The 15523-nt window shown below is 42.1% G+C and overlaps 1 protein-coding gene across 5 annotated transcripts in view; it reads left to right on the forward strand.

The window, feature by feature from the left end:
* Nucleotides 1-1753: 1753 nt before the first annotated feature.
* sympk (symplekin) overlaps nt 1754-15523 on the forward strand; it is a 20375-nt gene continuing 6605 nt past the window's right edge. For all 5 annotated transcript variants that reach the window (XR_004658448.1, XR_004658447.1, XM_034884924.1 and 2 more), the window contains exons 1-20: nt 1754-1914; nt 2293-2416; nt 3470-3535; nt 3859-3912; nt 4474-4547; nt 4655-4781; nt 4952-5201; nt 5730-5900; nt 6101-6340; nt 7290-7441; nt 7536-7686; nt 8988-9210; nt 9292-9442; nt 9584-9819; nt 10874-10955; nt 11042-11155; nt 11282-11429; nt 13054-13214; nt 14428-14536; nt 14646-14746. Coding sequence is in view for 3 of the 5 variants with exons in the window: in XM_034884924.1 (XP_034740815.1) it covers nt 2348-2416; nt 3470-3535; nt 3859-3912; nt 4474-4547; nt 4655-4781; nt 4952-5201; nt 5730-5900; nt 6101-6340; nt 7290-7441; nt 7536-7686; nt 8988-9210; nt 9292-9442; nt 9584-9819; nt 10874-10955; nt 11042-11155; nt 11282-11429; nt 13054-13214; nt 14428-14536; nt 14646-14746 (2679 nt within the window). In the remaining 2 variants the exon portion in view is untranslated. The remainder of the gene's footprint in view (nt 1915-2292; nt 2417-3469; nt 3536-3858; nt 3913-4473; nt 4548-4654; nt 4782-4951; nt 5202-5729; nt 5901-6100; nt 6341-7289; nt 7442-7535; nt 7687-8987; nt 9211-9291; nt 9443-9583; nt 9820-10873; nt 10956-11041; nt 11156-11281; nt 11430-13053; nt 13215-14427; nt 14537-14645; nt 14747-15523) is intronic.

A 15523-nucleotide genomic window follows, 5' to 3' on the forward strand; every position in this document is an offset into this window, starting at 1 on the left:
CACACACACACACACACACACACACACACACACACACTGACACTTTTGACTAATATGTTATGGTTAATGTCCTTTTACAGACGAATGTTCCTTATTATTAGTATTGCTGTTGTTGTTTTTCTCTATATTGTATTTCTTGCAAAAACGGAAGCTGAAATTTCAGTTCAAAAGGATTAATAAAGAGAAGTCTGAGTCTAAAAGTCCAGCAAACTTCAGTGAAAATGGTACCGCTCCAATAAGTGACAATATGGTGTAATAAGAAGATAAAGTGTACATCTCTACTGCCCTGTGTTCAATAACAGTTAAGCTAAATGTCAGCTGTGATGCTGCATAATAAACAACATGCTGGTGATGCTACTGAATGTATAGCTACACACTTCAAGAGTTAGCTTAGTTAACTGGGTCACTAACGTTTCATACATGCTAATGCTAGCTTAGCTACGTGTGCATTCCATCAAAGTTCTCGTTCACAGATTAGCCGTTGCTTAGCTAGGGAAACATCTTACGAGCTAGCCTGCTAGCTAGCTAGCTAGCTATTAAATTGTAACTGTTACAGACTCAATAATTAAGGTTATAGGTTGTGTTTTAGTGTAAGGTTAACGTTAGTTTGTTGACAGGAGTTGGTTCAAGTCCATCAAATGTGTGTAGTTAGCTAACGTTGGCAAATAGCATCGCTGGGCTATGCTAAGTTTACTTGTTTATCAATATCAGATAGCGTTGACGAGCTACGTGCTAACGGGATTGTTTGGTTAGCTAGGTGATTAAATGCTTAATTTAAGTAGCTTTGTTACCTGAAAGCGAGAAGAGGTCATTTAGTCTGCGTCATTATGTTCGTGTCTTCTCATATGCTGCTGAAATATCGACAAAATCACAGTTTTTACGATAAAACTATCGACAGCCCAATGGTTGTAAACATTAGCACACCCTCCCTCTTCACTATCAGGTGACATCACTTATGTGCTGCAGAGGCTTCTGGGATATGAAGTCTTATCGTGGCAAATCTGGAAAAGTCACATTTAGTCATTCTGTTGATTAAAAACATGATTGAAAAAACACTCAAATTATACATTTAGACCATTACAGCTGAATATATATTTACAACACAGCTAAATACATAGCAGTGTGTGGTTAAATAGCGTAATAGAGTTAAGGAAGATGTAAAAGTGTAATGTATTATTTATGGTCTGACAGTTGCTAATGTTGAAAAACACAGGGTTCACCCCCATGTCAATATTTACTGTCTATTGTGATCATACTAAAATAAAACTAGCAGCTTTTTACTGTAGGTTGAGAAGAATATTGATGAAAACATACTGTAAATACAAAAAACAAGACAAACAACATGGCTGAGCAGACTTACACAAATAATAATAATAGTAATAATAATACATTTTATTTAAAGACGCCTTTCTCGGCACTTAAGGACGCCGCACAGGGAGTTAATATCTTAAAAACAGCAAACAAATACAAAACAAAACTCAGTTCTTCACTGACTCTGTATTCAGTAGAAAATGATTTTATTTTGAAACCTTGCTACACGAGGGACAAATATAGTCTTATATTTTGATGATGGTTTTTATATGGTGTTGGTGTTTGGATCTGTGTTGTGTCTTATTGTGGTGGTCTGTTTTTGCTAATTACAAAAAACGTATTAAATGCATGTAACAACACAGGCTTACTAGGCCAAAGTGTGTGTGAAACCGCGCGCAGGCGCTGATGTGTCCAGCAGGTGGCGCTGTCTCTGTCTCTGTCTCTGCAGCCTGCTGCTACGCGTTTACCAGCAGTAGAAGAAGAGTAACGCCGCTAACCGCTTACCGCTAACATGGCAGCTTCACAGAGCTATTGAACGTGAACATTGGACATGTTAAATCTACTAATGCTACGTAACGAGTCTGTAAAGGAGTCTGTGTAGTTGTAAGTAACTGTCTAGCTATCTAGCAAGCTATCACTATCACATATCCGTCAGTTAGCTCATGCTAAAACTCGCAGTGTTAGCTAGCAACACGGTTAGCATGGGGCTAGCGCGCTGCATTAGAAGAAAGTACTTTTTTGTTATGACACTAATCGTTAAACCCATGTTATTACTGGTGTATATAGTGTATTGTATTTTAGTAGTATAACACTAATAGGCCACACATATTTAACAATGAAGTTAATTGTAATGAGGAGTATGTGTGGCATGCTAACCTCAGACTTGCTAGCACACTCTAAACATTACATTGATTAATCCCATAGAGTCGTATACTTTCCTCATATTCCTGTCATCATATTCCTCGTTTATGTGTCACACAGGTTGCAGTGTTTAACAGGCTATTGAGGACTATGTTGTCCACATAGTGAGGGAAGCATGGAGTTTTCTTCCGAGGAGGGGGACACTCAAACCCCCCATGTCGTCGATATGACCACCAGTGAAAGGGTGAGCTGTTATAAATGTATTTATTTATCCATTTATTCATTCAGGACATTGATGCACATTGATGTACAGTACACGGAAATGTGCCAGATTGTGGCCCGAGAGCTAATTTCCATCTGCAGTCCAACAGGCAGGTTGGAGTTACAGTAAATAAAGACATCGGATAGGAGCATTTAGTATATATTATGTATATATATATATATATATATATTTTTTTTAAAAAGGAGACAGAAAAAACACAAGTTACACGTGTGGTTAGCTGGAAGCCACAGCTTTACCAGGCTCTTAAAGGAGCCCAAAGTGGGACGCCCCCTTATATTACATCCTAATAACCTGATAATAACATTAACCGTGTTGGCTGGGTTTGTTTTGGTGACTCAATATATCAGCTGGCATCAAACCGCAAATATTACTACCGCTTTACTTAATATATGGCTGATCAGGCACATCTATGGAAACATGTATTTCTAAAAGCAACTGGCAAATTGGCAACACAATAAAAGTGTCATGCTCAACTTAAATTAATCCGTTAACATATATACAGTACATAAATACTTAAAATGTTGATGTGAAAGAGCAGCATTGGTCCTTTTAATGAATGAAGTTGCAGTCTCTATGATGGTGATGATGGAGGGATCAGCTGATTAACCTCATTGATGCTTGGTTGAAGCATTGGCCAATGACATATTACCAAAACTCCCACTGCTCTGCTAATAAACCTTGATTATTCCTTACATTTGGCACCGTTGTTATTACCTTGTAGTGGTTGCACATACACAGGGCTCACTGTAAAATAATCAGTGCAAAGGGTTCGTTATTAAGATGATTAAGTAAGTGGGAACGGTCCAATTAACTGTTACGTTGAGTCTCAGTAAATAGTGTTTTGAAAGCAACTCTTATGCTTTACATGTGCACCACAGGAGAGTAAGTACAGGTTTGGTTAGGGTGCAGCCAGACATCTATTTTCTTGAAGTGTGCACTCATGTAGTGATTTCCTTGTATATAAACACATGCTTATAAGAGGAGAAGTTGATTGAGTTTCCTTTTCGGTTGCAGGTGGTGGACCTTCTGAACCAGGCTGCGCTGATAGCCACGGAGGAAAAGCTAACCGTGCTCAAACAGGTTTGTAGTCTGTTTATTTAAACAGGTTGTCACTGTTGTAAAATTGAAAAGGTATATAGATAAAAAGCATTATAATGTTAGCCTTATTTTAATGCAACATTGGTTGCACATCTGAGCAAACTACTGTATTTTACCTACACACAAGTTTTCCAACCATTAATTGGCTACTCTGAACTGCAATGCACTGCACCCTGTTCTGGCTGTCCCCCCCCCCCCCTCCCTTCCGCCCCAGTGTATCATGGGATATGAGGCAAACCCCAATCCTATGAAGTAGGGATTCAGTGGAGGACAATACTTAATCCATTAACTCATGTCATTTTCAGGTCCAGGAGCTCATCATTAACAAGGATCCTTCTCTTCTTGACAATTTCTTGGATGTAAGTAAAGACTCAAGGGGTAGCACTTTAAAGAAAAAGTGTGAATGTGTAGAGTCGAGATAGACATGAATGGCAGCACTATATTGGCTTAAATAGTGTGGAGAAGAGTCAGAGACGAAAGTAACGTCTCTAAAAATAGAGTCGTGAAAGGTAGTGACACTGAGGTGATCACGAAGGATAGCACTAACATCGACTATTTAGTGTGAAAGGTAGTCTCAAGTTTAAAAACTCCTATTTTGTTTTTAACTGTCTATTCATGCGTTTTATCGGTTTTTGATTCTTATGATTTTTAACTGTTTGTACTTGTGTTTTATCTGTTTAACTGATTTTATGTAAAGCACTTTGAATTGCCCTGTTGCTGAAATGTGCTCTACAGATAAAGCTGCCTTGCCTAAACCCGTAAACCTGTCTCTTATCTAGCTGTTTTTACACCTGAAATAAAGCTATTTGAATACATAAGCTGTATTTAGTGTAAAAAGGCACATTGTGCTGAAGAGCTTTATCAGCATGTTAGGAAAGTAACCTTAAACTTTGATTCTTGTGTTGGCGTTTGTCCTGTAGGAGTTGATCGCCTTCCAGACTGACAAGTCTATCGAAGTGAGGAAATTTGTGATTGGCTTCATAGAGGAAGCATGGTGAGCAATTAGACGCGTCTTCCTGTCCCGTGGCTGTACATTAACATTCATAAAACAAAAGAGGTTTTCAGGTTTCTCAGTCCTTTTTTCTTTTCTGTGTTTTCCAGTAAAAGGGACAATGAACTTCTTCTCAGACTGATCGCCAATCTGAACATGTTGCTGAAGGATGAAAGTGTGAACGTGGTGAAGAAAGCCATTCTCACACTCACACAACTGTACAAAGTTACTCTGCAGGTAAATACAGTGATGGAAAAATCTCATTTGCAGATTGTGTGACGTAGCCCAAAGAGTAAATGCTGTAGATCTTGATGTAGACAGTGTGGTTGTTGTTGTTTAAAATCAAGTCACTACTACCAGTATCTGTTGTCTTTTTAAACCCTCTACTTCTGTCTCTCCCTTTCCAGTGGTTGGTGCGCTCCAAGACAGTGTCAGAGAGGCAGGAGGCATGCTGGGATCTGGTCACACAGATGAAAGGGGATGTTCTGGCCCTGCTGGACTCAGAAAATGACGGCGTTCGCACTCACGCCATCAAATTCACAGAATCATTAATCATCACCCTGTCACCGCGGACGTCAGACTCGGACGTTCCCAAGCGACAGGAGGGCGACATCAGCCTGGGCAAAGTTCCCAGAGATCACTCTTACATTCGCTACGGTACGGATATACAAATCCTCGGAGGACATACCGTGTTAACGTTGGTATTTAGTCTGTCCTGTAGCCTTTATTTACAGATTCAAGGTCCAGATTAAAAACAGACAAAACAAAAAACACATTACAAAAGGGGTTCAGACCAAACGCAAACATAAATACATATAGACAAACTGATCCCCAACAATATCACAGAAGAATCACACATACATGCAAATTTACCAATTGCAATGCCCAATGATTAAAACAGGTACAGGTGCATGTTCCAGTGATTCCAGAGTTTTGACGAATATCTGGTAAGTGCAGGATTGATTATAGCATTTGAAATTGTATTATTTGACTCAGTTAATCAGCATATAAATCTGTACATAAACTTCCTCAGCACAGCGTGGAAGGTGGGAACATTACAGGTCACACACAGATGGCTAGATATGGCAGAGATGGCAGATATATGAATCCTCTGAGGACATACCGTGTTAACGTTGGTTTTTGCTCCTGTTTATTAAAGCTTGCCCATCTTGATATGTTGAACAGATGTTTTGTGTGAGGAGGGAAAGGCTGCACTGGAGAAGCTGCTGAAGTTCATGGTCCATCCGGCCATTTCCAGCATCAACCTCACCACAACACTTGGCTCCCTGGCCACCATCGCCCGCCAGAGACCAATGTTCATGTCAGAGGTGGTCCAGGCGTATGAGACACTGCATGGTGAGTGCTCCTGAGCCCCTGTTGCTCAGTCATGTTCACCTGAGGCAAGCCTGATGTTGATTCAAAACAAATTGATAAATTAAAACCTGCATCTTTTTGTGTTTATCTTTATAGTGCAGATCTTAGTGCTTGATGCATCATTTGACAGTGCATAGTATTACACTAAATGTGGTCTTTCCTGTATAATCAAACCTTTTCAGCCAACCTGCCACCCACTCTGGCCAAGTCTCAGGTCAGCAGCGTACGAAAGAACCTGAAGCTGCACTTGGTGGCCGTCCTCAAGCATCCCTGCAGCCTGGAGTTCCAGGTTCAAATTAGCACTCTGCTGCTGGACCTGGGAATGCCTCAGAGTGAAATAACACGCTCTACACCTGCACCCCGAGAGCAGCGCAAAAGGCCTCGCCATGAAGAGTACACGGAGGGGAAAAAGGTCAAGATGGGTGAGTGGTGACAGGCGATGGCAGTCACAGACACTCTGATCTAATAGATACAGTGAACGGGGGGTTACGTTCCAAAAAGAACCTGTGATAGGTGAAATCCATGAAGTAGTAACCTTACAACCTTACAACCTTAACCTACAAATAACTACTGTACTGTAAAATAATAATTTCAATCATCAATACGTACGGAAGGTTTCACGGTGCGGAGATCAGCACTGCCCCATCGCGACCAGAGTCATTGGATTAGAACGCATGGCTTCTACCTTCCTTTAGCATGTCCAGAAGTTTAACTTTTTCTGCAAATGTTTGCGTCCTCATCTGCCTTTTGGGCCCGACCGCAAGTGCCTTTGTTGGTGCAGAGCGTTTTGTCGACATTATGGGTTTTAGAGAAACTTGAAATTGCAAGAAAACTTAAATTTGGCAAGCTGTTTTACGTACGTGTATAAACCGCAACATTATTGACACCCAGGTAGAGAAGAAGCTGAGGGACTGTTTAGCCAATCAGAAAGCAGAACACAATGCACGATGCCAATCCGTGAAGCAGCGAGACCGTGAAAGGTGAACCGCGATATAGCGAGGGTTCACTGTATAGTCATCGGACGGTTTGCTGCGCTCGTGTGAGAAGTATAGAAATTAATAGAACATATAAGGTGGCATTTTAGGTTTTGAGGGCTGTAAAACTTATTGTAGCTCTGTCTTATTTTACACACAACTGAACATTTCTGTAGTTTTTAGACCTTTACTGCTTTAAAGAATACCATTTACCTGTAGATTCAATGTGGCATGTCTGTCAAGGTGACTGTTTGAATCACGGTAAGCATCAAAATCTTTAAATCGAGTCAACCAAGCCTGATGGAAATGATGTAATCCTGACAGAGAGTTGGACACAAACACGTGCAGATCCATCTTCAACACCCAGTGTTTTTGATGTTTGTTTTCCTGCGTTCAGAGCCCACCCTGATGGAAGATGATGAAGACAAAGAGGAGCCGGTCCCTATCTCGGCCCCTAAACCAGCTGCAGTTCCAGCAGCACAGTCAGCCATTGACCTCACGGCTGAGTTCCTGTGCCCGCTGCTCTCCCCCGACAACGTAGCCAACCTGGTGAGCGCTGTTGGCTTTCTTTTTTTAAAGCTTATTCCTCTCCTTTAAGCCTGACTTTGTGGCAGTTTAACTCACGTCTCTGTCTGGTGTCTAGGTGCTCATCAGCATGGTGTATCTGCCGGATGTCATGCCGGCATCCTTCCAGGCCACGTACACACCTGTAGAGTCGGCAGGCACTGATGCCCAGATTAAACATCTGGCCCGGTTGATGGCCACGCAGATGACCGCAGCTGGGATCGGTCCAGGTTAGAGACAAAGACACCTAGCACGGGAAAGCCCACACATTCAGACGTTTAGTGTTTTATTGCTTTCTTGCTGAGTTGAGCCCCGTTTCCATCAACCACTTTCAGTGTAGCACCTTGAGAACCACAATAACCCGTATGGACATGAACACTAAATCACTAGATCTGTTCTTTGTCTGGATGTTCTTACTGGATGGACATAGCCGTGCCAAGCCAGGCGCTGAGAAACAAGCTGAAAACCTTTTTATTTTGCTGGTTGTTTGGATACTAGTATTGGGAATGCCTTCAGTACTGGCTTAAATGCTAGTATTGGTGAGTACACAAGTCTATGCACTTTAAAGTACTTTATTTATGTGTTTTTTTTACATTATGACTGACTGTCAAACTAGACAATAAAAGAAGGTTCTTTGGCATTCATTCTCTGTATTTATTGGTCATGATTTACAAAAGGTTTAACCTGAGCAAGGCCATACAATCATAGCACATCCACTCAGGGTTGGTAGTTAACTGTTTATTAGTAATTCGATCAAGTTCAGCCATCGGGAAGGGAAATATAGTTTTGGTTTTTATGGATGCAGAGGAACGCCGCGGGCTGCAGTGTTTTAGCTCAACCTTTAGGTATCGTTAAGTCGGCCATGTGTCTCAACAGAGGGGAAATGAAAACAAGACAGAGCGTAGCAGTTCTATTGGTACCATTAACAACCCTTTTGACACTGGAAACACAAAGATAACTGTTCTAGGGGCAACCTTTAGCTCACCTGCTAGAGTGTGTGTGCCACATAGATTATGTTTTTTGGGCTTGTCCACCTTCAGTGGACAGGACCGCTAGGTGAGAAAGGGGAGGGGCATGCAGGAAATCGTCGCAGGTCAGACTCAAACCTTGGACCTCCGTGTCGAGGCATAAACCTCTATGTAAATGTGCGACTGCTCTACCCACTGAACCAACATGGCCGCTGTCCCATAGAGTCTTCGGCAGCGGCCGGGGTTTGAATCTGGCCTGCGGTCCTTTGCTGCGTGTCATCTGCTTTCTCCCCTTCTCCGTCTGTCAACACTATCTAATCATAATAATAATTAACACATTATAATAGCGGGGTTGCTTGGAAACAAGGCTTTCAATGAGACGATTTATCACATTCAATGTGGGAAAAAACTGTGTCAATTTTAGATTCTTGGCTGGGTGAAAGGATATGTGTGCTAAAATATTGTAATTAGATTGTTTTTTATTGTTATTCTTACTTTTAATAACGGCATCAGCCACAAACTGTATATCGTTGGGGTCTCTAATGACAAACCTGCTGTCTTAGGACTCGAGCAGTGCAAAGCCAGAGAAGGCGAAACAGCCAAAGACGAAGTCAGCAATGAGGACTCTGATGCTAAAGACCCGCTTATCAAGCGCAAAGTCTCCGCGCTGGTGGGACAGGCCATCTCTGTGGTGGGGGGGTACGAGAAAGAAAAGGCTCCAGCAACAGAGGCCCCCGCAGCGGTCAAGAGGCTTCCCGAACCCATCCTTCCTACGGCGCAAACCAAGTGAGTTCTGCCTCCAAAACAAAGATGGCCGTAGTGATGCACGTCAGCCTTGTTACCCTGCATGATGTTGTTCTGTTACAGGATGACCGGGGCGACCGGGAGGAAAAAAGTCTTCCGGTTGTCGGACGTCGTCCAGCCTTTATCGGACACCCAGATCGAGACGTTAACCTCCAAAGCGGTCAAACGCATCCTGCATTCAGAGAAGGCCATTGCTCAAAGTGGCATGTCCCACGTAAGCATCCCCCCCCCCCCCTGGTGCTTCATGTCTCCTTTTCTTCAGGATAATTGAGTTACACTTAATTAGTTAATTGGCTACAAACCAAAAGTGCCGTTTCCTAGAGGATAACCGCGCTGAATGTGTTCTGGTCGGCAGGTCAGAGTGAAGCTCCTCTCCAAGCTCGTGACGCAGTTTGAAGGGATGATGAGAGAAGACGTGCTGGAGTTTATTCTGGAGGACATCAGGACACGGAGCGACCTGGCCTTCTCTCTCCTCTACCAGGAGTACAACACCTACCTCAGCCAGCTGCCGTCTGGGCTGCTGGACAGCTACGACCAGTGTCTGTACACCCTGCTGTCGGGCCTGCAGGAGAAACCGGAGCAGAGGGACGGGTGAGACCAAATACTCATCGTTCTCACCTGTTTGCAGCATGCTTTTTCCCCTGTAGCGCCTATTTAAACAAAAGAATTAGGCCTCAGCGATGAATCGTTTTTAAATCGAAATCGCGATTTAGAGTATAAGGTGGCATTTTAGGTTTCTAGGGCTGCAAAACTTATTTATTTATATTCATTTATTTAACTTATTTTACACACAACTACACATTTCTGTAGTTTTTGGACCTTTACTGCTTGCGTGTTTGGCGTAACATTTTTTTATTTTTTATTTTTTTTATGCTAGTTACTGTTTTTCTTTACAAGATGAATGCTGGGATAATGTTACATTATCCCAGATATCTTTACAGAAATGTCCTGTTTTCATGTTTATTATTACTTTGTTTAACGTGAAATATTTAGATGCTGCTATTGAACTGATGCATATCACACATTTCAGTTTAAAGGAAAGCACTGGTGATTTTGATTGGAAGTGTTTTATTATCATAACTTTAGCTTTTGTAATAAATATTCTGTGTTTGACTGTTTATTGTCCCATGCTTATTAACAGAAACTCTTATTTTAGGCAATTTATATCTGTTATCTTCCTCGTGTAGGAATAAAGAGCCGGTTTTGATAGTGTCTCATGTTACTAGGCTCCATGACATGTTTTGTATCGGTTGTACAGTGAATATTGAAATAGCTAAACTTAAAAAATAAATAATCAATAATCGAATCCCAATATCTGGCAGAAACACCGCTTTTAGCTTGTTGTTGTGCGTTACTGATACATATTTGAGATTTGTGGTCATACTTTTACATCATTGTGATCAATACATGATCTTTAACTTATTAATGGCTCACCATGAACCTTTTTAATACTGCATACAACGGCCAAAAGGGATTTCTACATAGCATGGTGTACTGGTTTTGTTCTATATTGATGGAAAATGGTCAAACGCGGCTCATTTGTGTTTATTTACTGATGCTGTGGCGCAGAACAAAAGCCCAAAATGAGCCTGTTGTGAGCAAAAACTGAATCCTGCTTTGTTTTTTCTTCTTCTTTCTCTTGCAGACTTTTCACCAAGCTAGTGCTGGAGGCTCCCATCATAACAGAGTCAGCGTTGGACGTGATCCGGCGTTACTGTGAGGACGAGGTGAGTGACGTGATGAAGACACAGCTCCTCGTGTAGAGCCAGTTCCCCGTGCGTCCACTCAGCGGTTCGCTGTGACTCTGTTTCAGTCTCGGGTGTATCTGGGCATGACGACGCTGAAGGAGCTCATCGTCAAGCGGCCCTCGAGGCAGTTTCAGTATCTGCATGTACTTCTGGACCTCAGCTCACATGAAAAAGAGAAGGTGACAACACGTTCTTGTCCAGATCCTCAGTCATGTGTCACTCACTCTCTCACAGTTTGCTCAGGTGCTTTTTTTTTTTTTTCTCCTGTTGTCCTGTTTTTCATTGACTGCATTTTCATTTTTTAGGTGCGGACCACTGCCTTGGCTTTTCTCAAGCGTATGTACGAGAAGGACCAGCTCAGGGACTACATTGAGAAGTTTGCCCTGAACTACATGCAGCTTCTGGTCCACCCCAATCCTCCATCTTTGCTCTTCGGAGCTGACAAAGACACAGGTTTGGAATACGTTGAATATGATCAGAGTAGTACCTTGCTGGTGGCTGTCACTTAGGTGTCTTGCATCATGTTTTCACAGCCATTTTTGACCCGTAACACGTTTTTAAATGAGTTTACTGTAATACACTAAGCATTCTCAATGGAGAGTGGTGATTAGGTCTGTTAGCAGATTTTCACTGCTTTTCTTGCAGCATAACATTTCTGGTAAATGCACATACAGCTACATTTATGTTGACACAGTTCATTAGAAACTGCATCTACAGCAGTGACATAGTGTTTTAAGTCACTGAGATCAATCTTGAAAGTCATTGGTCAGGACGTGGTTAGAAATTGGTTGAAATTAAATGCCATGAATAAGACAAAACATGTTTTTTCCCCTAAGGGGGGGGTGTGTGTGTGTGTGTGTGTGTGTGTGTGTGTGTGTGTGTGTGTGTGTGTGTGTGTGTGTTCAAGATTTAACCCAGACAGTCAGAGTTGTAATGTAGCTTTGATAATGAAGAAGGTTTAAACAAAATAAACTGGGGGCGCCTGGAGAGCTCCCCTGGTGGAGCACGCGCCCCATGTACATGGCGACCTGTGGCCCTTTGCTGCATGTCATGCCCCCTCTCTCCCCTTTCACATCTTCAGCTGTCCTAATATCATAAAGGCCTAAAATGCCCCAAAAAATAAACTAAGATGGTCATGAGTTAGCTTATTTGATGAGATATGAACTGCTATGGCAGCATGGATAAGTAGTGCTATTACAGATGTTGCTGCAAACCCACACTACCTGTGGGCGTAGCAGCCCCACCATAATTTCCTCACAGAGAAGAGGGAACGCTGGCCTGTGGCGGGCCCGGGCACAGACCACGTCAGGCCACCGTGCAGCTGCACTGCCTATTGTGGGAGCTAAATCCTGCTCCATTCTCAGGGTTCAGTCAAATAGTAGTCAAAATCCATTTTACTACATAGGATATCCTGGGACAAAGTTACCTGGATCATCATGTTAAAGCTCTCCCCTTCCTTTGTCTGACTCCCTGGCTCTTGGACCCCTAGTTTTGTTCACAAAGGGGGGGTCTTTAGACCCCAGTGATGTGTGTTTGTGTGTGTGTGTGCGCTTATTTGTTATCTTTCATTTGGAATGTGACTGAGAGTTTATGACCCTCGGTTCAGGAACAGATCAGTGGGGGTAAAAGAGGGACTGAAACCAGACTCAGGACGCGGACCCTAACAATCAATTCTGCTTCTAACATATTTAGGAGAGCTGGATTACAACAAAATGTAGCAGAACATCTTATGTTATAGTATACAGAGTATTGCAAAACAACTTAATGCAACAAACGAACAACTATATACTTATAACAACAAACGTAATGCATGACCGACATGTCTTCATTTATGCTGAAATAATGCTTTTGCCTTTTTAGCTTAAATGTAGAATGCAAATCACACACAGTGTTTTAAGCACATATAACATTTTAAATTCCAACACTATAGATGCACTGCTAATATCCTGCCAACTAGAAACAGTGTCGCACAAACTTTTCCAGCTGAAGTTTTCCCTGCCAGCCGGGAGAAAGGCAAAGCAGCATCTTCCCCGTCCTCCTGTCCCCTCACAGTGCTGTTGTGTGTTTGTTGAGACAGAGGTGGCCTCCCCCTGGACTGAAGAGACCGTGAGACAGTGTCTGTTCCTCTACCTGTCCCTGCTGCCCCTAAACCACCGGCTGGTCCACGAGCTGGCGTCGGTCTACACCGAGGCCATCGCAGACATCAAGCGCAGCGTGCTTCGAGCCATAGAGCAGCCGGTAAGTCTCAGGAGAAACTGGACCACCAAGCATGTTTAAAGCTGTTAACCCTCGTGTGGTAGTCGGGTCAAATCGACCCATTTCAAATTTTTTCAAGAAGTAAAATGGTCAAAGTTACATGTTTTCTACCTGAAATCAGCGTCCTTTCCTTATTTTCTGAGATAAACATGTATTCCTGACTCAAATCAGAACATTATTCTGGATATGACACTTATGTTGTTTCCATAGTGGATTTTTAACATGAATTATAACCTTATAACCCCACTTCCATGGGATGCATTCCCTCAACATATATGTTATCTCAACTGTTAGAAATTGAGATAAAGACAATATTTGTTAATCGATTATGAAGTAAGATTTTACTTTTACAATTGTTTTTAAAACCCCAAATAAGTCCCGGGTCAGTTTGACCCGAGAGACACAAGAGGGTCCCAAAGGTGGAGACAACACGAGGGTTTAGATGAAAACATTGATAGTCAAGTGAGACTAAATAATTGTGCCAAGGCGAGAACTAATAAGACATTTAGCCCAAATCCCAAAGTCCTTTGGGTACAAGGTGAAGGTCTCTAATAGCCAGCAGGCGTGCATGCCCGGAAAGCCTAGCGTTACAACATCAGCGGAGGGCAAAGGCCGGACTATTGGACTATTGGACTATTGGACTATGGGTTTATCTTTTACTCCGACTCGACCACAAGAGAAGGTAAACTAGAGAAAACTGCCTGGTGCACACACAGGCCTGAAATACACACACATGCTCAGGACCTATACATGCACTATACATGGAGAGATTTCAGAGTGGGGGGGCTGCCTGCTGAACCAGCACCCTGAGCGGGTGGGGGGGGTACGGTGCCTTGCTCAACAGCACCTAGCATTGCCCAGGAGGTGAAGTGGCATCTCTCCAGCCACCAATCCACGCTCACTACCTTTTTGGTCCACACGGGGACTTGAACCAGTGACCCTCCGGTTCCCAACCCAACTCCCTAATGACTGAGCTACTGCCCCCCCCCCCACCGGTTTTAGACCAATCAAAACAGAATGAAGTGGAGAAAACACAGCTGAGGGCTCAAACCTGTGATCTTAAACCTGCAGGTTGAGAATTTGAGAGAGAACTGTTCGAATGGCATCTTTCTCTGAGGGAAGGAAGTAAAAATGACTTAAATGAAGCATATTCTGTAACTTCTTAAGTTGTGTTGTTTTTCCACCCCTGCTGTAGATCCGTGGAATGGGGATGAACTCTCCTGAGCTGCTGCTCTTGGTTGAAAACTGTCCTAAAGGAGCAGAGACGCTAGTTACTCGCTGTCTGCACATTTTGACAGATAAAGGTAACCAACAACGAGATCATCAACGCAGAATGCAGCCAAACAGCACAATAATAGAAGACCAGTCTGTGAAATGCAAACTGTTAATACTTCTCCCATCTCCTCCGTCCAGTGCCTCCGTCCCCAGAGCTGGTGGAGCGAGTGAGAGACCTGTACCACAAACGAGTGCCGGATGTTCGTTTCCTAATTCCGGTCATAAATGGCCTCGAGAAGGTAAAAGTCATCCATCCCAATAGTCTAGTGCAGTCATTCCCAAAGCTGTGAATAACTGTACAGCAGGTGGTCCGTGGAAAAGTAAAAATAAAATCTAAAATAATAGTTTTTCAACCTTTTATTTTACCAGGAAATTCCCTTAATCCCAATATGAAATTTTGAGTATACACAAGTGTTATTATCACTGTGTAGATTTAATAGTTTGTTGCTATGGAACTCAGCCTGCTGCTCACATGAACCTCGTAATGCCCTCGGCGCTTTAGTAGATAAATAAATGAATTATGTAATATATACACACTAAAATATACACAATATATACAGTACATACTCTAAACAGAACAATGTAGAGAGATGAGTTCAATGAAGAGTTCAATAAAAACTATTTAAATATGGAGCATAGTGCAAAGGATACTGGGATAAAAAGTATTATGTTATTATATTACAACATGAACATTATGGACAGTTCTGAAACAGGAAATGAGAATGATGAATAAATAAGAAAATAATAAGTGAGATACGAGAATGGGAATAAATAAGAAAATAATAAGAGAGATACGAGAATGGGAATAAATAAGTGAGATACGAGAATGATGAATAAATAAGTGAGATACGAGAATGATGAATAAATAAGTGAGATACGAGAATGATGAATAAATAAGTGAGATACGAGAATGATGAATAAATAAGAAAATAATAAGTGAGATACGAGAATGGGAATAAATAAGTGAGATACGAGAATGATGAATAAATAAGTGAGATACGAGAATGATGAATAAA

Source organism: Etheostoma cragini, chromosome 11 (assembly GCF_013103735.1).
Source record: "Etheostoma cragini isolate CJK2018 chromosome 11, CSU_Ecrag_1.0, whole genome shotgun sequence".
Taxonomy (NCBI): domain Eukaryota; kingdom Metazoa; phylum Chordata; class Actinopteri; order Perciformes; family Percidae; genus Etheostoma; species Etheostoma cragini.